Raw genomic sequence first — 22527 nt, 5'->3', positions numbered from 1 at the left:
GTGTGCACAATATTGCAGTTGAAATGTTCTGTGTAAACCCTTAATAAAAAGTTAAGGTAATTTACATCTATTAAACTTATTGCCCTAGCACAAAAATAAAACTGTGGATATTTGTCTAGTTTTCTTGCAAAAATTGTAGGAAACATAATCTAGACAGCTAAGGCTTATTCCTCCTGTTATTTTTTAGGTAGACTAATTTTAAAATGACTTGAACAGCAGACTTCCACAATTTCCCTTTGAGTGTGCCAAGTTGATAATAGAGCAAACATTCAATTTGACTCTGTTCCACAGCACTTCTGATGTGAGTATGAGCCTTTCTTTACTGCTTTGTCACAGTTCCTAATGGCAGCCCTTTGGATTGCCCTAATTGATGTTCCTGCCCATTTTTTTGGGAGCTGGTTAGCTGTAGCCCTAAAAACTCAAATTAAGATCCTGGAAGGAAATTCTGCTTAGTGTGCAGCTGCTGTAAGTATAAGAAAAAGGCAGTGATAAATCCACAGGTTCTTAAAACCAAAGTTAAATGTGGGGATATTAAAAGAGCAATTGGAACCCTTCCTAAGGTGAAATTGTGTCTGCATTTTTAAAAAGGCATTTCCTTAAAGCATCCAGAGAGCCTAAGCACAGTGGGAAGATACAGACAAATCATTTATAGTCTTTCTTTGACAGTAAGCAGGCTGGTTGTTCTTGGCTTTGCTTATGCAACTTCTAGTTAAACTTAGTGGTACTGTCGCCCAAGGGATGAGTCCCATCTCACCACAAACCTTGTGTTTCTTTTCCTCTTCCATTTCTCTTGTGATAGCTGTCTAGCCATTTCAGGAGTCAGATCAGATCTCTGACCTGACTGAAGAAACTGTTCTTGTTTCTTTGGTTAGGGAAGGGTAGTGACAGCATCGTCTTCAGTTGAAACTCACTCTTATTTCCAAAATCAGGGAGCAAATACATTTCAGTGGTAGCATGAAACAGATATCCTAAATAAATAGATTTAAGCAAAGCATGGGTCTGTGTACATGGAGATCCTGGATGCATCTGCTGTTAGCTATTGCCTCTAACCATGCATTGACAGGAAGGCTGTGTGGCTAGGTTTCTGACCAAAGAAGAGGTGGTGTTCCTTTCTGCAGTGTCGTTAAGCACTTAATAATACCGAGTGATATGATTTAATAAACCCAGTGAAACCACAGGACTGTAAGAGAAAGTTGTAAAATTCAGGAACTGGTTTTGGTGAACAAGCGTGTTGTCTTTGGCCTTTTTGAAGGCAAAAATATCTGTTAGCGCTTCTGGTTTGGGTACAGGTATGGAATTTTCTCTTTATCATGTTTGAGATTACATTTTAAGTGCTCAGTTTTAAGAAATGTACGCTTCAGTGATCTGAATAAATTTTGAAGTTTAGAATGAAAACATATCAAGACATTAAAAATGCTTAATAGACTGTATTCTTTGTTCTGTCTCTTGCATAAATGTAGGAAAAGCATAATATTTAATTCTTCGGAGATATATTTACAGAGTTCAGCGTAGCTCACTTGCCAGTGATGGATAACAGAGCTTTCCCTCTGGAATCTCTAGTACCATTCCAGTGCAATTACTGGGGACCAAAATAGCTTGAAAAGGATGTCCATAACCTTACAGAACTAGCAGCAGATTTGGGAAGATTTCTCTGTCCTAGAGGCTGTTCCATATACTGTTTTTGGCAATCTGAAATGGGGAGATAGTACTGACAGAAATTGCTCTTTCTAGGAGGGTTTCTACTTTGCTGCAGGATCTGAAAACAAAGAAAGAAAAAAACACCAGCTATCTGTGGCTTTTCCTGCTTGTTCTGTTTGTGGCAACTTCAAGCCTCAAAACAACTAAAACCCTATTGGTTACCTTATCTCAAAACTGAACATCATATCATAATGATCTATAAAGTATTACTGTTTATACCCAGGTATGTTTAACTCTTTGGATGACTTTTTTACTACTTTTAATAAAGTCTAAACAAATCTGCACTCCTTTTTGTTTTGTTAAACAGTGAACTGGAGAGCTTGATAAAGCACTGAAGTAATTAATGTATTTGAACTTAGCAATGGTAAGGAAGCAATGGTAAGGCACTTCTATTCCTTCCAAAATCTTAATGCCATATTCAAACGTTAATGGTTTAAATGGACCTTGAAGAGCTGAATTTTAAGGAATGTAGGTGCAGAAATGTGTTTAATGATTTGCAGAGCCCTGTTTATGTCTCTTTGAGATGTGCTTTTTATTTACTACTTGAAGAGCCAGGTCACTGAAGAAAAAACTTCACGTGAAATCTGGAATATTTGATAATTTCAGAATTGTAGATGTGCAGATTTCTCTCTTTAAATGAGAACAAGCTTGTTTTTAAAAATCAAGTTCCTGTAATAGGGCTGACTTTCCTTTTTGTGCGAAAGGGAGAATGGCCATATGTGTATCACATGCAGAAGAAACTCAGTGAACACTTCTACGAGCTGTAGCTGACCTCTTTAGCCTAAATACTTGTGTTACGGCACAACAATTCATTTTGCCTAAAATTGATGCTTGGGATATTTTCTTCCAAGTTTCAGCATAAATTCATAAGTTTATGAACAAGTTGATCAGAAATAGCGTGGGCAACAGGACTAGGGAAGTGATCGTCACCATGTACTCAGTACTGGTGAGGCTGCACCTCAAATACTGTGTTCAGTTTTGGGCCCCTCACTACAAGAAGGACATTGAGATGCTAGAGTGCATCTGATGGAGGGCAATGAAGTTGTTGAAAAGTCTAGGGAACAAGTCCTGTGAGGAGCAGCTGAGGGAACTGGGGTTGTTTAGTCTGGAGAAGAAAGAGAAGGGAGACCTTTATTACTCTACAGTTATCTGAAAGGAGATTGTAGAGAGGTGGGTATTGGTCTTTTCTCCAAAGTAACAAGTGATAGGACAAGAGGAAATGGCAGAGGAGGTTTACACTGGATATTAGGAGAAATTTCTTCTCTAAAAGGGTTGTCAAGCATTGGAATAGGTTGACCAGGGAAGTCGTTGAGTCACCATCCCTGAGGTACAAATATCTTTTTTTTTTAAAAAAAGACGGGTAGGTATGGTGCTTAGGGACATGGTGTAGCGGTGGACTTGGCAGTTTAAGGTTAACAGTTGAATCTGGATGATCTTAAAGGTCTTTTCCAACATAATGATTCCATGATTCTCAGTCTGCACAGTGACAGTTTGATAGTGTGGTAGCTGAATTCAGCCTAGCACTCCTGCTTGGGCTGCCTGCTGTGAGAAGGGAGAGACTTATTCTGTGCACTGATGACATTAGAAAAGACTTCACTTTTTCAGTGTGTATTGGATTTGCATGGCAAAGTTTTGGTAGTAGGAGTGCTACAGGGGTGGCTTCTGTGAGAAGTTACTGGAAACTTTGCCTGTGTCTAGTAGAGCCAGCCACCTGGCTCCAAGATGGATCTACTGTTGGCCAAGGCCAAGCCCATCAGTGATGGTGGTAGTGCCTCTGTGATAATATAGTTAAGAAGGGGAAAAAAGGCTGCAGAAGAGAAACTGCCACTGGAGAGAATATGTGAGAGAAACAACTCTGCAGACACCAAGGTCAGTGAAGGCGAGTGAGAAGGTGCTCCAGGCACTGGATCAGAGATTCCCCTGCAGCCTGTGGTGAAGACCGTGATGAGGCAGGCTGTCCCCCTGCAGCCTGTGGAGGCCCACGGTGGAGCAGGTGGATGCCCCAAGGAGGCTATGACCCCCTGGGTGGCCCATGCTGGAGCAGGCTCCTGGCAGGACCTGTAGAGAAAGAGGAGCCAGCAATGGAGTAGGTTTGCTGGCAGGACTTGTGACCCTGTGGGGGACCCATGCTGGAGCAATCTGTTCCTGAGGGACTGTGCCCTGTGAAAATGACCCATGCTGGAACAGTTTGTGAAGAAGTGTAGCCTGTGGGAAGGAGTCATGTTGGAGAAATTCGTGCAGGACGGTGGGAGGGACCCCATGCTGGAGCAGGGGAAGAGTCTGAGGAGTTCTTCACCTGAGGAGGAAGGAGCAGCAGAGACAATGTGTGACAAACTGACTACAACCCGTGTTCCCTGTCTCCCTGCACCACTGGGAGGGAAGAAGTAGAGAAAATTTGGAGTAAAGTTAAGCTCAGGAAGAAGGGAGATGTGGGGGGAAGGTGTTTGTTTTTATTTTCTTGTTACCCTACTCTGATTTGATTAGTAATAAATTAAATTAATTTTTCTCCAAGTTGAGTCTGTTTTGCCTGTGATGGTAACTGGTAAATGATCTCTCCCTGTCCTTATCTCAACCCGCAAGCCTTTACTTACATTTTCTCTCACCTGTCCAGCTGAGGAGGGGAGTGATAGAGTGGCTTTGGTGGGCACCTGGCATCCAGCCTGGGTCAAAACGTCACAGGGTGCTTCTGGTACTCATATCTAGAATAAGCCAAGTGGTTTTCTGCCTGTGAAAGGCTTAGTGCTGCTTTCTCTGGTTGCCAGAGGATTTGAGTGGAGATAGTTGTTTTCTAAATATACACACACACACATAAATTATCTTTGTTTTTTTTTTTTTTAAAGCAAAAATTATTTTTAATCTAGACCTCTAACTGGAGGACTTCACTGTTATGATGACACTGCTGAAACTATCTATGTGGAATGGTGTGAAGTATGTTCTGTATTGCCCAGCATCTGTTGCCTCGACCATTGCCCAGGACTTGTTTGCCCATACGATCAGACTTGGCATTTACATAGCTTGCAATTAGTTTCAGGCCAGTTAATTGAGGCGATCTCGCTCAGTCTTTCCTAGGCCTTACCCCTTTAAAGGTGCTGAGGTGATTAACTTCACTTTTAGACACTGGCTGGAACATACTTCCAGCTTTGACCTGATAATCTTTTTAAATCCTGTTGCCAGACCCTCCTATTAGGGGATGAGGAAAGGAATAAGGACCCTGGGCATAAAAGGGTCGACCTGCTAGAGGGTCTCCAGTCCAACATGCATAGGTGTAATAGATTTCTATTAAACAAGACTTTTTTCCTAAATCAGCTGTTTGTAGGATCAGCCTGCTCTGCTGACTTCTTAACCTGTCTTTTGCCCATAAGTGACCTTTTTTTTTGGTTTTGTTTTTGTTTTTTTTTCCCTCCTAGAGAAATAATTTGTTTTCCCAAATACTTGTAAGTAGCTACCATGACCTGACACTAGAAAAAGCTTCTCATCTCAGAGATTAACCTTATTTTAACGTGTGAATTCTTCATATGTCAAAATCAAAATGACAGCCCTGCAAGAACTAAAGCTTCTTGATTGCACTAAAACTGAACCATGAGGCTGTGACTGGATTCCACAGATGTCCAGTCTTTGAAATATTTACACATTGCAGGTCATAAAAAATGTGGTTTTTGTGAAGGTAGATAATTTAATTTTAAAGTGAAACATTTTTGCTTCCTCTCTGTACGTCGGCGTTATGTTTCCTCACAGCCTTGTAACACTGACAGCGCAGGATAAGAGAATAATCTCTGGCTTTGAACTATCTATTTAAAAACCTGTGGTTCAGTTGCCAGCTGAATAGCTATTCCCTGTGGCCCCACTTGACCCTTGGAAAATATAGCGTGGATTTTTTTTTAATTATTTTTTTTACTAATAGATGTGAATATCCTTTCTGATGTCATTAGGTACCTCTTTCATACTGCTGCTTATAAGAAACTCGCATGTTCATCTGGACCAACTTGATACTCAGTCATTTCTTGAGGTACTCTTCAATGTGATTGTTCTAATTCTTCTGGAGTTTGTTTACTGCAAATTCAGATGTCGCCAAACTTGACCAGTAAGAACTATTTTCAGGGGGAGAGTAAGCAGTTTAGTTGAACCCTTGGGTTAGGTGTTGCCCTTGTTTAGAAGGTAGAATGTGAAATGGGATTCATGGCTACAATCCCTCTACTCAAGAGTAGTTTCATGTGTTATCTTCATGGGTTAAGCTTTCTTTTGTTTAATGTTCCATGAGGCCTGGGAATAAACACTTCGTTTTGTTTCAAGGTAAGTAGGAAATCTGAGGAGCTTGAGTTTCATGAATATAGGGGAAAAATTGACTTGCTGCTTTTGGCTCTCTTGACTTTACCTTTTAGGGTGATGTGTGCTGGGACTTGAGCATCTATCCTCTCTTGTATTGCTTGGTTACATAAAAATTAATCTGCCTGGAGGTTAAATATGCAGATCTGTCTGCTGCAAGGGATATTATTGTTAGGTTTAAAGTGTCCCTTGTGACTTCATTCTTGGAGATGCTCAAAACCTGACTGGGCACAGTTCTGAGTAACTTGTTCTAGCTGACTCTGCTTCGAGCAGTGGGATCAGACTAGGCAATCTCCAGAGGTTCTTTCCAATGTTAATTATTCTATGCTTCTGTGACTCACAATTTCTTAATTTGACCCACTCCTCAAATAAGAGTTTTAAACAGGGCAGACTGGTGCGCTTCCCTAATCAACAGCCAAATCAACTTGCCTAACCAAGAGGAGAAAAGGAAATACGGATGCATTTCCTACAGAAATAATCCTACTTCTGTAGTGAAATACACTGATCTGAGGAAAGGTAATGGCATGGCAGGCCTCCAGTTTAACACTCTCAGGGTCAGCTTAGTACTGACTCATGTTGTTGAGTGTAGCCTAATTGGGACAGACTAGTTTTTCTTTTCATGCACATGTGCTGTTTTTCCATGAATGGATTTTTAACTTCTGATGTTCAGTGGAAGAAACCAGAAGAGGAGCATGCTGGAAGTTTATGCTAAATCTTGTCTGTAGAAAAGACTGTTGAGAGCATGAACCATCCCGCCTGAACACTCCAGCCAGAGAACGTCTTTGCTTTTCTGTGAAAGGAAAGCTGATCTTGTTCACTTCATGTGGTCACTTATCCTTGAAGTGTGGCACTTTGTGGAGATGACACCCAAAACTTGTTGGGCTGACCTGAGGTGAGATTGAAATATCTGTGAGCACAGGTTGGTATGTGATGTTTAGTTATTAGGTGAAAAACAAACCCATCTTAGATAATGAACTGAGTTTGTTTGCACATCTTTTGCATCCACATGTGCCTTGCTGCAAGTAGCTGTTGTAGTATTGTCAAGTTCTCCCATAGCTTCTCTACAGTGCTTTAAATTCTTCCAGGGAAAACAGCATTTAATAGCAAGGTACCTATCTTGTTGACCATTTTGATTAGGTGTTACCTTGCTATTAATTTACTAACATAAGCTGATGTTAATGTAACATGTGGTATAACTAATAAATAGCTCTGTGCTGAAAGTGAACTGTCTTGTCCCCTGGAGCGCAGCTACATGGGAGTCCAATGCCTAGATGTGGTCACACAGAGGCAGTTAAGTGCTATGTTGAGTACATGGAGAAGTGTGTGGATACCACTAGTGTTCTCTCCAGCTTGTCATGTGAGTTACTGGAATACTGAAGTGTTGAGTAACCTTAGGATTACACTGCGCGGTCTGTACAGAGATGAGCTCTGAGGCTCTCCATGCAATACACTGGCAGCCTGTTTTCTCCAAAGGTAGCAAGTATGATGGGCATAGGGGCACTTGGAAGCACTTTAACAGGTAGCAATCTGAACTACAGAAGGGACCACCTCTTGTGTCCGATGAACAGTACCGTATAATACTTGTCAAGGACATAGCTTCAAATTTCTTTACAGCTAGATACTGTAAACTTGCTAATGTTTTGTTTTCTGTTTCTCTAAGATACTAGCAGATCTCAATCTGTGGCTGTTTATACATGTGGCAGCAACTCTAGACTGGAGTAACAGACATGTATAAACACTGATCTTTCTGTTACACTTGAGATTCTACTGATCTGCTTAATGACTCTGTTACGGTCAGATCTGAGGAGTTAGCTGGGAGACTAATAGAAATGAAGTCACTATACATAGCATATATGGAAAAGGGAAACCCAAGGTCATTCAAAATCAGATTAGGGCAGTCCTGGATCACCTACACCATTGGTGTATTTAGTTATTTTTAAGAGCATTTCAAAGACACATGAAATAATTTTTCTTCTTTTGGGATAATGGACTCCTGGGCACTATACTGCATGCTCAAAGCATCAGAACAGTACTTATCTCTTAAATTCCGTGATGTAATTTGGTGAACTCATTATACCTGTATAGCTTATTGTCATCTTACATTGCTTTATTAGCTGTGGGAACACAGATGTGGCATAAACTGTCTGAAGTGTTTATTTGCATAGCATATCTATGCCTTTGGGGGAAAACAACATTGAAATTTTATTTTCCAAAGTAAACAACATGGAGGAGTGTACCATCAGTTTTTAATATGCTGCTTCTGCACCCTGGTGCACTACTAAAAGCACGATTTTCCTGAAATTGTATGAACCTCTTTCCCGTCTTTCCAAATAACCACTCTAACACCGCTGTTTCTTTCAGCCCTACATACATAGGCAAAATTCTGGAAGTCTGTTGCTGCCTTCAGCTTTCAAGGCTGTAATTCTTTAAAATAGAGGAAGAAGCGAAATTTCATCCATCCTGGCAAGGAAACAGAGTTTCAGATGACTAGGATCACCTCCCTCGCACTTCTTCCCACCCTGCACAAGACATGCGTCAGTAAGAGGACAGGCGGTTACAGAAATGGCTACAATATCAGCTACTTTGACAGAAAGTTCATCTTTATGCATCTAAAGGCCTTGAAAACTGATGATTTTACACAGCATTATGAACTTTTAATAAAGCTTTTTTGCTATGCATACATGCTTGCAGTCGTGGTTAAGATCACTCGATTCTGGCTTGGCATATCAATTGTGCATATGTTGTTGTGTCCACCTATACACAGTAGTATCAAAGCACTGGACTAGCTTGGAGGCAAATGCTAGGATGTGGTCTGTTCCTGTTCAGTCTCAGAAAACTATTCTATTAATAAACTGAGTAAGTCTTTAGTTGCCTTGGACTGTTCTCATGGAAGAGTGCTCTAGAACCCCATTTCTTTGCTTCCAAACATTGAGCTGCAGTCTAAAACGTAACACACATTTTTACCAGAGACGTTTATTGTCTTGATAGAAATGGGTCAAGAAGGAGGGGAGACTGGAAGGGCTGATCACACGTTCTTTGTTAATTTGACTAGCCTGACAGCCCATGGGAGGCAGAACTGTGTATACTTCCACATGAAGCTTTATCGGTCTCCAGTGACATTAATATTGCACGTATTTTCTAGAGAGACTGCTGCATCCAAATATGTTTCTTTCACAATTTGTTCAGAGGGATTTCTGTTAGCCCTGGCACTCTGTTTCATCCTACTTCTGTTGCTCCAGTGCTTTAGGCCAGTTAATTTCCCATGTATAATATTTTGATTCTCTGCTAGGAAGCACAATATTCTGAAACCTCTACTGTACCCACAAGAAGCTCGCTCAGATGTGAGGAGAAGACACCTCTCCACTAATGAATGTGCTGTGAAGCATTGCTAGTTCTATATGGGACTAGATATATTCCGTTGAACGCATCATGCTTGTGTCACATATACATGAAAGGCTACTTTTAACTGATGCTGGTCAGTTGGGAAAATGAATGAAGCTTCAATTTGGGATGAATACTGCGCTTCAGAGCATCTTCCTTGGGATCAGAAAGTAACAAATTATTTTTCAAAGGGGAAGGAACTAGTTTTGTGGAGAAAGATTACTGTTCCTGTTCTTTAAGGATGCTACTCTTTTGAGACTATCTTGATTTTTATATTGATATTTCACAGAAAGAACTAGAACTTGTGGGATACAAATGAAATTAAATTAAATAGCATAAAAGCAAGAATGAGACAATATAATGTCCTCTAACTGTGAAATGAGCAAGGAAGGAGAAATAGTGATCCCTGTGATCAATGAGTACAACAAAATGTATACTAGAGCTGGGTTGTAGTTGTGAGAGAGGCCAAAGCAATCCCAGAATTGTCAGGAGAGGGGCATACTCTGCAGTATGCACCCTGTTATGCCATACTCTTGTGAGAAATCATCTGGCCAAATGTAGTGTACAGCTATCATTCTTCACAAGATTACATACTCACCCCAAACCCAACAATGAAGTCCTTTTCCTTGGTAGACCTAGAAAAAGAGTGTCTGTCTTAAACTAGAAGAGCTTGATTTAACCTCACTGTAATGAAGATCAAGAGGGAGGGGATGTGGCATCTTCCTGTAAGTACGTGTAGGAAGGGAGGGAAAGCTAATGGATAGGTCAGTATCATCGCAGGAACAAAGAGGTATAAACTTGGCCTGGAAATGAAAGGGAAGTTATTGATTGTAAAAACAACTGGGTTCAGCAAGAAACTTCTGAGGCGATAACATGGGTAGAACAAAAAGCATTACTAATCTCAGTTGCAACAGCATGATATAGCTGAGGAAATTGTCCCTTTCTGTCAGCCTCAGATTGTTCTGTCTGCCTTTTAGTCTTCCAAATCAGCATTCCCCAGTTATCCCCTATAGTTACAGGACATAATTCAGTAGTTACCGTCAGAGGTGCCTATCCAGTTGGTGGTGTCAGCCATGGAAAGGAAATAAGCCATATTGCTTTCAGAATGAGTGGAAAACCAGGGGTGTTATAGAAATGAAGTTTTAAAAGAGACATTGCTTTTTCATTGTGACCAGTCCAAGTATTTGAAGAACAGAATATCAAAGAGTTTTCTAGTCTACTCCATGGAACAGGAAATGTTTCATTACAGTCAGCCAGATCTCTCGGGTCTGTGGAGAAAAGGCTACTTGTGATAATTCCTGGGGTGCATGTATGGGGAAGGACAGGGAAGCGGAGAGAGTAGGCATATAGATTCCACCAGTGGCCTTCAGTGTAATCAGGAACAAATTATTTTCATTTCCCAGTCTTCAAATTAGAGAAAAACAAACCACCTTAATTGCATAATAAGCTTCTGTTGGCATAAACTAATAGTAAATATATGAATATTGAATCATTTAATACCAGTGAGCAACTGGAGGGAGAGTGGTTTCCAGATGTTGAAGGCCCTGTATTGTTCTCTCTGGAGAGGAACTTACAGTTGATGCTGTGGTCTGCTGTGCAGAGCACTGTATAGATTTCCAGGAAAGCAACCACTGTCATACTGAGGTTCTGCCACCAATGTTGATCATCCCTGGTTTACGGAACTGTGCTGTGCTACCAGTCCATACTGGCTGACTGAGCCTGAAAGCAGCAGTTGGATAAAGTTGAAGGAAGTATTTCTTAATTTCAGTCTTTTTCTTCTTAAAGAGAACTTGTCAGTCTGACTCTGAAGTTACTGCCTGCCTTTGGAAAAGCTAGCAGCAACCTGTTGGTATTATCACTGAGAAAGCTACAAGTTACCTTTAGTCTCTATTGCCCTTTCTCCTTGCTGCATTAAAAGCGTTTTGAAAAAGGATCGGTCTGGCTAGTGCTCAAATACCAGATGGAGAGTGGTGTTATGAAAGAAGGGATTATGGAAATTATTCAGTTTGAGCCCAAGGTCCAGAACTGAATCATCTGCCAGTTGAAGTCCTGGAATGCTCTGCAAGACAAATGCCAGCACTCGAGCAGCATATTGGCAAAGTACTGCATCAGCCCTGTTGAACCATGCTGGATGTTTCATGTTGTTTCACAGTGTGGTAGTTCTCCATGACTACTGAGAGCTTTAACAGTGGGCTATTAAGAGATACACATAGATGTATTGCACAAAAGGTGATCGTAGGCCCTTTGATGGGCACTCTCAGACCTACATTGAATGAAGGGGGTGCTCATGCCCTCTCATGAAGCAATTTAGGGAGGTTCAACTAAAGATATCTACTTCAGACCCCCAGATATCCTTGCAGAGGAATGGTCTTTATCTGAAGGAGGGTGGAATTAGCAAGACTAGACAGAAAAGCCCTTGAGGATGAAAGGCAAAGAGAGAGCCTTTTATGTGTGCTTGCTACAAGGAACAAATTTTGCTGAATGGCATCCTTACTCTTAGATTGGATTAAATCTCTGACTAATTCGTACCAAGCCCTTTCATGTCCCACCAGTGCAGCTGTATTTGAGCAGACTAGTAACGTCTGCCTCTGGAAGTGATGACTGCCATTTGTATTTCAGAAACTGCTTGCCAAAGCCTCGGGGAGAGGAGAGTAAATCACAAAACCGTCTCCACCTCTTTCCTCTGTAACTGATTTCCTAACAGGTTTTCATTTGCTGGAGGCATTGAGTTTGGCATGGTCTTTGCTGAGAGAGGCATCTCCTGTGTGTTCGGCAGCTGGATGGGAATTGCTATCTGGCCAATTGAAATTGTTTCAGGATTTGCTGAGACTCAAATGTCCAGCCAAGTGGGGAACATGCTGCATGGTTACTATTTTTAAGCTATGTAACAGTATGTACAAATGATAGTAACTTCTATCCAGAGTTGAAAGTTTGATGTTGCAAGTTATATTTTTGCCTTATTATACCTATAATCTCGATTCCTTTCAAGGTTTTGGTGTATTTTGTAGCATGAGAACTTCTTTATTCTACCTGTTTGTCATAATTTAGCCAAAATGTTAAACCAGTTTCCTTGCAATATATTCCTGTCTCCTGGTAAAAGCTTTCCTTGTACCTATGAGGAAAATGAATGGTGGGTAGCATTAGACACACTCTGTAATAGAGTTGAATTTTCATTAAGATGCTAGATTTGATCAGTTGTCATCTGACAGTCTCACAGTGAAATTTGTTAGTTGCTAAGGGTTGGATTTTCCTTTGCTGGTTTTGATTATTATTGTTACTAAAGATTATGGAGTGTACCAGAGTGCAAAGAGTGGGTATTCTTATCTTTAGAAGGGGAAAAGTTTATATGAGTAAATTTATCAAGGGTTAATATTAAACTAAGTGTAAGATGCTGTCAGATTAAGAACTCAAAGTTGTAAGTACAGTAAGAGAGTGCTTTGAGGAAAGGCTAGGATAGATATATTTTTCCCCTCTGAGAATAAAAACATGCCTACAGGAATTCAGCCTGGGATAGGTTATAGAAGAGGTTTGTGGGACCTGTGGGATAGACATCAATTAAATGATATAGCTTATGAATTTATGAAATAAAAGTTATGGGATCATTATGCATGTAGTTTTTCTTCCTGTGATCTAATGAATGGGGATTTAGTGTTGTGTCCATTGAACATGTTCAGTATCTTTTCTGTTGTCTAGAAGCCTCATGCCTTAAGAGTCTAGACAAATAAGTTCTACCATGAAATGAGATGTAGCTCTGTACGGAATCTGACAGTCACTACAAAAAAAAAAAAAAAAAAAGAAAGTTCAGAACATGATGGAAACCAGTGTCTTTCTGATTTCCTTCAAATCCTGCTTTGTGTTCTGTTCAAACTCTGTTCAGTCAGTAGTGCTCTTGCTGAGGGGTGTAATTCTCTGCCTTTGCAAAATGAAATGAAATTGCTTAATTGTAAATTATGGTCTAATCTAGTGACTAATGTGGGAGGACAATACAGGCCTGTGGTATCCTGCAGAGCATCTAAAAACAGCCTGCTGCATCTACCCTAGATAGAGTTCCTTGCCATTGACATTTCTGCTTTTAAGTATTTAGAGAGACTACACAGCAGACATTTTCATGCACAACTTTTAAGGAGAAAGGAAGGCTAGGTGTAGTGATCTGAGCTACATGAGTAAGGGAAACCATCAGTGGTTATAAACACATGTGGGGTTTTCTTCATCCGCAGTGAAGCTTGAGGGAGTTGGTCTGTTGCCCACGCACGGGTTGGGGGCAGTGGTAGACTTGAGGCATATGATAGCTGGGGTGCAGAGTGCTGGATATGTTAACAGTGACAGGTGAAGGCATGTGTATTGAATAAGGTGCTGGTCCTCATCTGCAGATGAGTCCTCGAGATGCTGTTCCTGGTTGGACCTTTCTCATTAAGGGAAAGGAGGTGGCAGTTCTGCAGGTCTGGGTTTAAGGTCCAATTCTTAGGTGTTTTTTGAGCTCTGCATGCATGTTTTACCTGGCAATTATAAAGGCTGAGATTGCACCCACAGGTTGTAGCCTGGTCGCAGCCCTTTTTGGACTTTTCCTAGAATAAAGCTTGGTATTTGTTTTGTTTTTAAAGTTCAACAGCCTGTAAATGAAGTGGTTTGTGGGTTGGAGAAATCTTTATGGCCCTTCTATTCAAATGTCTGTTTACTTAGGTTTCTTGGCTCCTAAAAGAGCCTTGCAAGATCTGCATTAGGAAAAAAAAAAATCCGAAATTTGTAAGTCCCTCTGCTTTCTGTATTCGGTCTTCCTCTACAGAAACAGGATACACATCCATTAAATAATCTGTTTGAACTCCTCTGGGCAGTGTACTCAATTTGTGATGCCTTAGCTAGTTGAGTGTGTAGAGGGTGGAATTATGAATCTTTTCATCCTATTTTCAAACTCCTTTCTCCTCTACCACTTCCCTCGAGAAAGTGCCTGTCTCTTTTTCCACACCCGTAACAGCTGGGAGTTGGAAGCAGCATAAATAAAACTTACTTTCCCATGTACACTTTTAATGTCTGTAACTGGAATATTTAGTTTTTGTTTTGTGAGAGTCTGGTATTTACCAAACCACTGAGGAGTAAGCCTTGGAGTTAAAAGTCCAGGCAGCCATCTGCCTCGATTAGAATAAAAGCTGGCACAAATGAGCAGTCTTTGAGTTTGCTTCTGAGGTGTTAAGATGTTTCTCTCGATGACTCAAATGAAGGTGGCTTTGGAAAGGTCAGCCTAGTTTGAACCTCGTGATTCTATGTGACTGGTAATCTTTGACCTGTGTAAGGCAGAATTAGGTCATAAAAGGGAGAGCGGAAGCATGTAAGCGGCAACAAGTGCATATAATAGAAGGCAAGCACGTACTACATTAGATGCTAGACTTTTTAACTTTTCAGATCTCAGTGTATGTATTTTACATACACTTTAAAGAATGGTAATTTTTTTCCTCTTGTCACTTGCAGATTGTATGATTGTATCTGCCCCTTTGTCTCTGTTGATTATCTTTCTTGCATTAACTTCTGTGATCGTTGCAGTCTGTGTTTTGGTACCAGGTTCTGACAGGTAGAAGCCTTCAATTATATAAACTTTTAAAAGTGTGTTCATGTGAGTTTCATTAGAGAATTTATTTTATTGAGATTTCTTCTGTTTAAAAACAAAATAAATATAGGCTCTATTTTCTTATTGTGTCGTGGAATGGCTTGGAGTGATCAGTGTGCTGATAGAGCCTAAAGGCCTCAGAGAGGACCTGGCTGACTGGGCTGCAGAGGTCATTACAGTGTGCTTGTAGCCTCCAGTCTTCCTTCTGCTCAAAATTTCTAATTGGGCCAGAACAATGCTCACTTTCTGTAATGTTCAGTAAAGCTCTTCTGAAAACCTCCTTTTCTTGTGGCATAGCATGTTGTCTCAGAAAGATGAATCAATCCATGTCCTGTATGATGTCAGAAGCTGATATGTCTTGCTGTGCTGAGGTGACTCATTTGTTTTATCCCTATTTGGAGTCCTAGAAATAAAGTTTTGTGAAAGTATCATTCCAGTGATTTCTTAGAGGCCTTTTTTTTTTTTGTATAGGGGCATTCCTCAGGTTATTTGATAGTGTTTGAAGAGCTCTGGGGAAGTCCAGCTTGTACAACTGAGTAGAAACTAAGCACAGAATGGTTTTCTGTGTTGAAATGTGACGTTGGACACAGCTTCAAAGCACTTCAAATGAGGGAATTACATTCAACCTTTTTGCCCTGGTAAGTGATGGAGTGAAAAGCCTCCATGTGCTTCAGCCTGGTAGTGAAGTCACCTTCACCTAGTGTGAAGTGATTGTACACTTATCTCAGAAGTGGGATGTGTGTTGCTCATCAGAAAATGCCCATGGTCTGACTGCCCTCAGATGTGGGGTATGGTCTCTATAGGAAATGCTTGTAGACTGAGGGCTCCCTATATTGAAACAGGCGGATTTGTGTTTTGAGGACTCATGTTTTCTCAGGAGGATTTGTGGGAGGTGCATGGATTTTACCACCCAGATAACAAATGGAGCATTTGCTGTCATACATCATTGGGTTTTGGGAGGCTTGTGAAGAGAAGTATTGCTCCTGTGACTTGCTGCATCAGAAAGTGGCCATGCTCCAGAAAGTTTGTCATGAGAGATTTGGTTCTGGTGGGATGCAGTACGTTTTACCATTGGATTAAAAGCACATTTACTTATCTGAGAAATAAATTTTCTTTTGCTGTGTGTGTAGCATACCATGTGATTCTTTACAGCATGGTGACAATTCAGAGATGTAAAGAATGTCCCCAGCTTTCCAAAGTGAGTTGGTGCTAGGTGAGAAGGGATCACTGTGTTGGTTACTGGTCGCCCAATGTGAGCATTTGTCCTCTGAGGGATCTCCCTAATATGTGACTGCGTCAGGCATTTAAGCAAGTAGTTCTTCTTGAACCTGACAGATGGCCTACCATTCCCTTATACGGGGGCAGCTACCTTTTTTTTTTGGTATAATTTCTTTTTTTTTTTCTTCCAAAGAGAAGAGATGATCTGTTTCTTAGCCACTTACTTCATGTCAGTGTTCATTCAGCGTAGGGACTCCACTGTGATCAAAGAGTCGTGTGTGACAGAGCAGCAGAACAGTATGCTTGTTGAGTTTGTATAGATAAAAGGTTTTATTTTGTAGGTCTAATGTCTTCTGTACTCATATTGTGGCACTTAAGAAATGGTTAGTAATGAACAATGTACGTATTTTTATTCAGTACCTTGATAGGAATTTAGGAACCAAAATGTTATCTGTAACTTCTTCTGTATTTGTATGTTTCCATGTTCTTGGATATAATTTGCATTTCTTTTCAAATCATTACTGGATTGAGTTTTTCTTGATGTGAGAATTCTGTGGACTGTTTGTGCTTCAGTCTTCTGCTTAAGAATGGGTTCTTGTATTTGCAACCAAGTTTGTATTTGATTTCTCTTTCTCCCACTTTTGTCCTAGCTTGGGAGGGGAGAAGACAGGAAAGAGGTGGAGACCCAAAAGACTCAGTCCCGTGGGGTGGGCAGAAGCCCTCCAGATCAGGTTTGATAAGTATATTAAAAACAAACTTCTTTTTGCCAGCATATTTACTTAAGTGTTGAATTTTATGAACGGGAGCAGATCTAAATACTATCTTAAAACACACTATGGACAGTGCTGATGTTCCGTTTTTCCGTCTGGTATAAAAGGGAAACTGCAAACAATGGCAACCACGCCTTTGTCCTCCTGCTTTCCCATTTCTTGTCTGCATAATATGGAGCTAAAATATTTGCCAGGCTTTAGCTTTTCTTGTCAAAATTGTCCTCTTTTTGCCATCTGTTCCACAATCTTACTGCTGTCCTAAACCTGCACTTTTTGATACCCATGATCAATTAGAAAGTCACACACATATTGTAGCAAAGTCTATTTCTTTAGTTTCAGCTAAAAGTAGAATAAATCAAATCTTGGGTATAAGAACAGAGCTTTTTCATTTGTTGGAATAAAGACTTTTTTAGTGTGGTTTCCTAAAGAAAGGAGGCTTACGGGATTGAGCCATTTGTCCATCTGCTTTTCAGTTCCTCCTTAATAACTTTTGAACAATTTCATCCAGATTTGACGGGGAATGAAGTCCCAAAGGTAATTGATTTCCTACAAGAAAACTGGAGACTGGGTGGAGGAGAGAGTCAAAAATAGGTGTCCCCACTGTCTGCAGCATAGGCTTAACAATAATCTGGGTTTAGGCTTTTGCTATCCAAGTTGCAAGTGTGTACTGGCTGCCTAGGTACTGCAGTAATCTCAGAGTTTCCAGGACGTTTTATTGAGTCTCGCTTAGGCAGAAGCTGAGGGGCCATGAAAGGGAGACAAAGGCATAGAGAATGTTGCTGGGTAACTGGAAATTTAGGGAAAGGATGAAATCAATGGAAATTGGGACTTTTTGAGCTATCAGTAGTTTTGATTGATGGACCAACCTGCTTTCAGATGCCATAGGGTACTTCAGTTTGTTGATTTGGGACTTCTCAGAGATTGTCTGTCAATGGTGCATCTGTGGTGTTTGCCTGGCTGTGAAATAACCAAAATATAAGAAAGTATCTACCTTGTGCTCAGAGAAGGTCGGCACTCTGAAGTGGAGCTGGGCAGTTACATAACAAGCAATGAATTTAGGTGTAATTAAGTCAATAGTTTCTACTGGGAAAAAAAATGGAGAAGCATGCTGGAAAATACATTCCCATAATATTTTATTTTTCCAGGCTCAAATCAATGCTTGAATGAGCACTTTTAACAAAAGCAGGATGGAAAATGTAGGGAGGGTGACTCCTATAATGGAAGTGTACTGACATGGAATATGGGAGCCCTGCATTTGCAACACTTTCTGCAGGAACTTGAATTTGTGCAATCAAATTCATTATGTGTATCATTTGCCAAATCTCTTCCTATCTTTTACATTTGACAGAAGTAGAACACTGGACTTTCTTTCTTGTATATGCATTTGGTAAAATATTAATATTCCTGCATCTGTGGTGACTGTGAGAAGGAACCACCACCTGGAATTATTCATTGCCTGTGTCTCTGTTTTTCCTTTGTTTCTTTTGTCCTGGGCAAGCGCTGGAGATCCTGAGCGTACTTGCAGTCATGAGTCAGTGACAACCTCGTGCTATTATTGTAAATAGCAACATGAACACTGTTCTTGCATGAGTTTTTTTCATAGGCTTTGTCTTTCTCTCCCAACACTCCAGCCAAGGAATTTACAGAGCTTCTGAGTCAGCAATCAGCTGCCTCGAGACAAAACATGCAGGATACTGCAGGCTTGCAGAATAACCAGCAAGGCACACAAATACCCTGGAAACCTGGCAAGTAATTCTTGCCTGCCCTTGCTTTGCCTCCTGTAATTTCCATGATCTCTGACATGTTGCTCGCAGGTTCCAAGGGCTTTGGGTGTTTACATGAAGAATGCGGAGTTCTGGGGAGTGACTAATTGCAGTGACTGAAGCCTCTGTATTTGACCTGTGGGCATAACTGACTTCACAGCCTGCATGCAATGGAGTGTCGACAGAACTGCTGTATTAACGTGCTGCTTGGGCTGCACTGTGTAAAATGACCTGCTTTTGCAGGTCTGTCTCCAGGCTTGGCAAACCTTGAACACAAAGCAGTAAGTTCCTAGAATGAAAGTAGGTTGGACTTTAACTTTGAGATCTCTCTGAGTAATGCAGAACCAGTGCTGCTTCACTCCTACGGTGAAAGAGTACAATAGAAGTGAGAGTAAGAAATGAAACCTGTGTTGTCCTTACATCTGGGTGTATCAGTAATGGACTATGGACTAACAGACTTGAATTGCCACTCCACTGAATTTAGGTCATATAACTTCCATTGCTTATTCTTAGGAAGCATCAGTCACCCAACGTGCTCATGTAAAGTGAGTGGTGGCAGAGTGGGGTGCAAGAGGTGGGGGGAAACATAACACAAAATAGTATTAAACTTGCAACATTGTGCTGATTAATGAGGCATATGGCTTTAGATTGTAGGTATTTTGTTGTATCTGTATTACAGACATGCACTGCAATTACTCCTTCAGTGTAAGAGGTGATTTGTTGCAGTTCTTTATAGCATTCTTCTTGAGAACAGAAGAGGAGACACAGGCTTAAAGCACAGCGTCAGACCTCTGCAGTAGTGCAGCGGTGACCCTGAGGTGCAAGCCTGGAGCATGTTTCCAGCTTCACATCAGTGAAGTTAAGATTAAAAATAAGGAAAGCAGTTCCGTCCTGCTTAGTGAGCAGCACTGATATGGGCGTGACATCACTATCAGCTGGTTAGAAAAACAGGTTCATATGTACTGAGTTCTCTAAGGCAGTTGTCCTAATAAAGTCATAATCACATTCTCCAGTATAACCCATTGTTGTACTGTGGCTTCTGTAGGAAATGTAATTTTTATTTTCAATAACAAACAATTTGAGGCTGTATGTAAAGGTTTCCAGGCCTCCTTTGCTATTGCTAAATATAAGCAATAAATACCATGTTAGGGTGAAATGCAGGAATGCCTAAATAAACTGCTGCAGAGTTGTCATCTGGGAAGGGAAGACATGAGCTGTAATGTTTGACTTGGCTTCCTGTCTGCTGGAAGCAGGAAAAGAGCTGGTGAGAATCTAAAAGGTTTTATCCGAGTCCACATATTTCCTTTTTTACCTTAATACCCTTTGCAAAAAAAACAAAGGACAAAAAACACCACAAAAATGCTTTCACTTCCATAGTTCCCACATATGTTCCCATGCTGCCCTCCTATCTGAAGACAAACAGAACTATTCTTTCTTAGAGAGCGGAGTAATTTGTTATATGTACATACTTAGTATTATGTATAAATGGAAGAGATTTATTACATATAAAAGAAAGGGAGAGACGGAGAGAAGATATCTATTACTTAAAGTCTGCTATTTGTGATCCAAACAATGCATTCTGTAGGTCCGCAGGCTGCTTCTGAGGGATCCCAGAAAAGCCACTTAAGAGTAGCAGACCTTCTGTTAGCATAGTTAATCCACTGAGGACCCTAGCTACCAGCTAAAATTTTATAAGGATCTGCATATCAAAATAAGTTGAAAACCTTAGAATAGAGGAACTACTGAGAATCTCACGAGGATCATGCATCAGCCACATTTCACTCTTACACTGCTTACTTACTGACAGGAATATATGCATAGACTCTAGGTAAGGGAAGTGTTTATACTGCTTGATGCAACACAGACAGGGAAGTTTTTTTCAGTCTTGACATCTTTTCTTAAGCATTTAATTGCTATTAGCAGGTTTAACTTCTTTCTAGGATTGCAGTAGGCGTCACTGCGTTTGTTACCTCACTGTATAAAAGCAGTTGTTTGCAAGGACTGACAGAGATATCAGCTAGTGCTATACCATCCTCTTTCCTCTTCTCTATTTGTCATGAGCAAAGACACATGTCCTTTTAGAATGAAGGAACCAAAACTTATTTTACTGGTGGAATACCAGCTCTGAAAGTACTGGTAGTAGAGTTTCTAAGACCATCACATAACCATTGCTGTGGTGTTCCCACAGTGATCTGGTTATCACAATGATAAGTCTATCTTTTGTTTTAAAACCTCTGCCTACTTCTGAACATCACATAAAATCTACCAATTTACTTGCAACTTCTCTACTGTTCATGTGAAATTATTTTTGATAAAGCTTTCTAGCATCTGACTCAGGTAAAGTATTTTGTGACTTGACAAAGGTGAAATGTCCCACTGTCTGCATGAGGCTTAGTGAGCTTTGGAAGGTTCTGCTTCAGTCAACTTGGGCAGGACTTCTTGGGGTATTGATCAGTTGACTTATTTAGGACTGATGCTTTATTGGTTACTAAGAATCTGAGCTCTCAGTTTGGCAAGCTTAGATAAAATTTTGGAAAGAAAAAAGAGAGCAAACTCAGTTACATTTTCTACTTTTTATTTTACAGGTTAATAATGCTTGTAAGCCAGAGGTGAAGGTGGCTCAGGAGAGCAACATCAGCAAATCTGGCAGACTGGAAGAGAAAAGCTGCCCCGGAGGGCAGCTGCAAAGTGTGAAGCATGGAGGAAAGTAAGAATGAGAAAGTGAACCAGGCTCATGTTCTCTTTGATAGATTTGTCCAGGCTTCAACCTGCAAGGGGACTCTGAAGGCTTTCCAGGAGCTCTGTGACTACCTAGAACTAAAGCCCAAGGACTATCGTTCTTTCTATCACAAACTCAAGTCCAAGCTAAATTACTGGAAAGCCAAAGCCTTGTGGGCCAAATTGGATAAAAGAGGCAGCCATAAGGACTATAAGAAGGGGAAAGCATGCGCCAACACGAAGGTAAGAGATTTATTGATGGTGGTCAAGACAACTATTACCCAGTTTGTCTCTGAAATACACAATAAAAATGTCTTGATGTAGAAAGATTTTTGCCTGGTGTCAGTATAAGCCCAGGGAAGATTTAGGAATGTTCTCACACATATTATTTATAATATAGTCACAATTTGTTATCATTTGACACTCAATCAAAAATTGTGTTTGCTACTACGAAATTTGACTGCACACCTGAATAGGGGAAGCTAAATGGAAGTCCTTGGGAATGACCCAGAATATTTATAATTTATTCAGGAGAAGCAGCCTGCAAATATCTATATTTTACAGTTTTGTGATATCAGTACTGTAGATGGGTTAGAAAATCTTTAATTGGTAAAGGTTTAATCTTGGTAGACTTTTTACATTTTTTTTACATTTTTTACTAGACAATAACAGGGACATGAAATTTGCTGTAGGGGTCTAGATGAAAAATATGTATGTTTGGAAATTTCCAATTAGAATTTGAAAATTCTCATGAGTCTCTCAAGAAAAGTGAACTTTCTTGCCAGTTTGGCAGAATATTCTATTTACCATTATTTATTAAGTAATCACTTGTATTCCAGGTTCAGAGGAAAAAAACCACTGTGGGAACTCATACCAATTCCTTTTGAAAGGTTGGTATGTGTGGTATTTACTGCAGGAATTCCTGCTTTTACACACACTCCCTATTTTTTTTTTTTTTTTTGTTAACCTGAATTATTGTGAGCTGGTATTTATGTGCTGCGCCCTTGTTGGATCTACAGTATGAGTTTATTTGTTTTGTTGTTACTGAAAGCACTGA

At 40.3% G+C, this 22527-nt stretch overlaps 1 protein-coding gene across 1 annotated transcript in view; it reads left to right on the top strand.

Annotated features, from left to right (window-relative positions):
* The window catches only part of MICAL3 (microtubule associated monooxygenase, calponin and LIM domain containing 3), a 162921-nt gene that overhangs the window by 34409 nt on the left and 105985 nt on the right, over window positions 1-22527 (top strand). Inside the window, exon 2 of the mRNA XM_086755798.1 lies at window positions 21338-21713. Coding sequence (XP_086611924.1) covers window positions 21450-21713 — 264 coding nt within the window. The 5' untranslated portion in view covers window positions 21338-21449. The remainder of the gene's footprint in view (window positions 1-21337; window positions 21714-22527) is intronic.

Source organism: Chlamydotis macqueenii, chromosome 1, assembly GCF_036417535.1.
Source record: "Chlamydotis macqueenii isolate bChlMac1 chromosome 1, bChlMac1.mat, whole genome shotgun sequence".
NCBI lineage: Eukaryota > Metazoa > Chordata > Aves > Otidiformes > Otididae > Chlamydotis > Chlamydotis macqueenii.
Note: the sequence above shows the minus strand (reverse complement) of the source record. Positions and strands in the feature narration are given on the sequence as shown.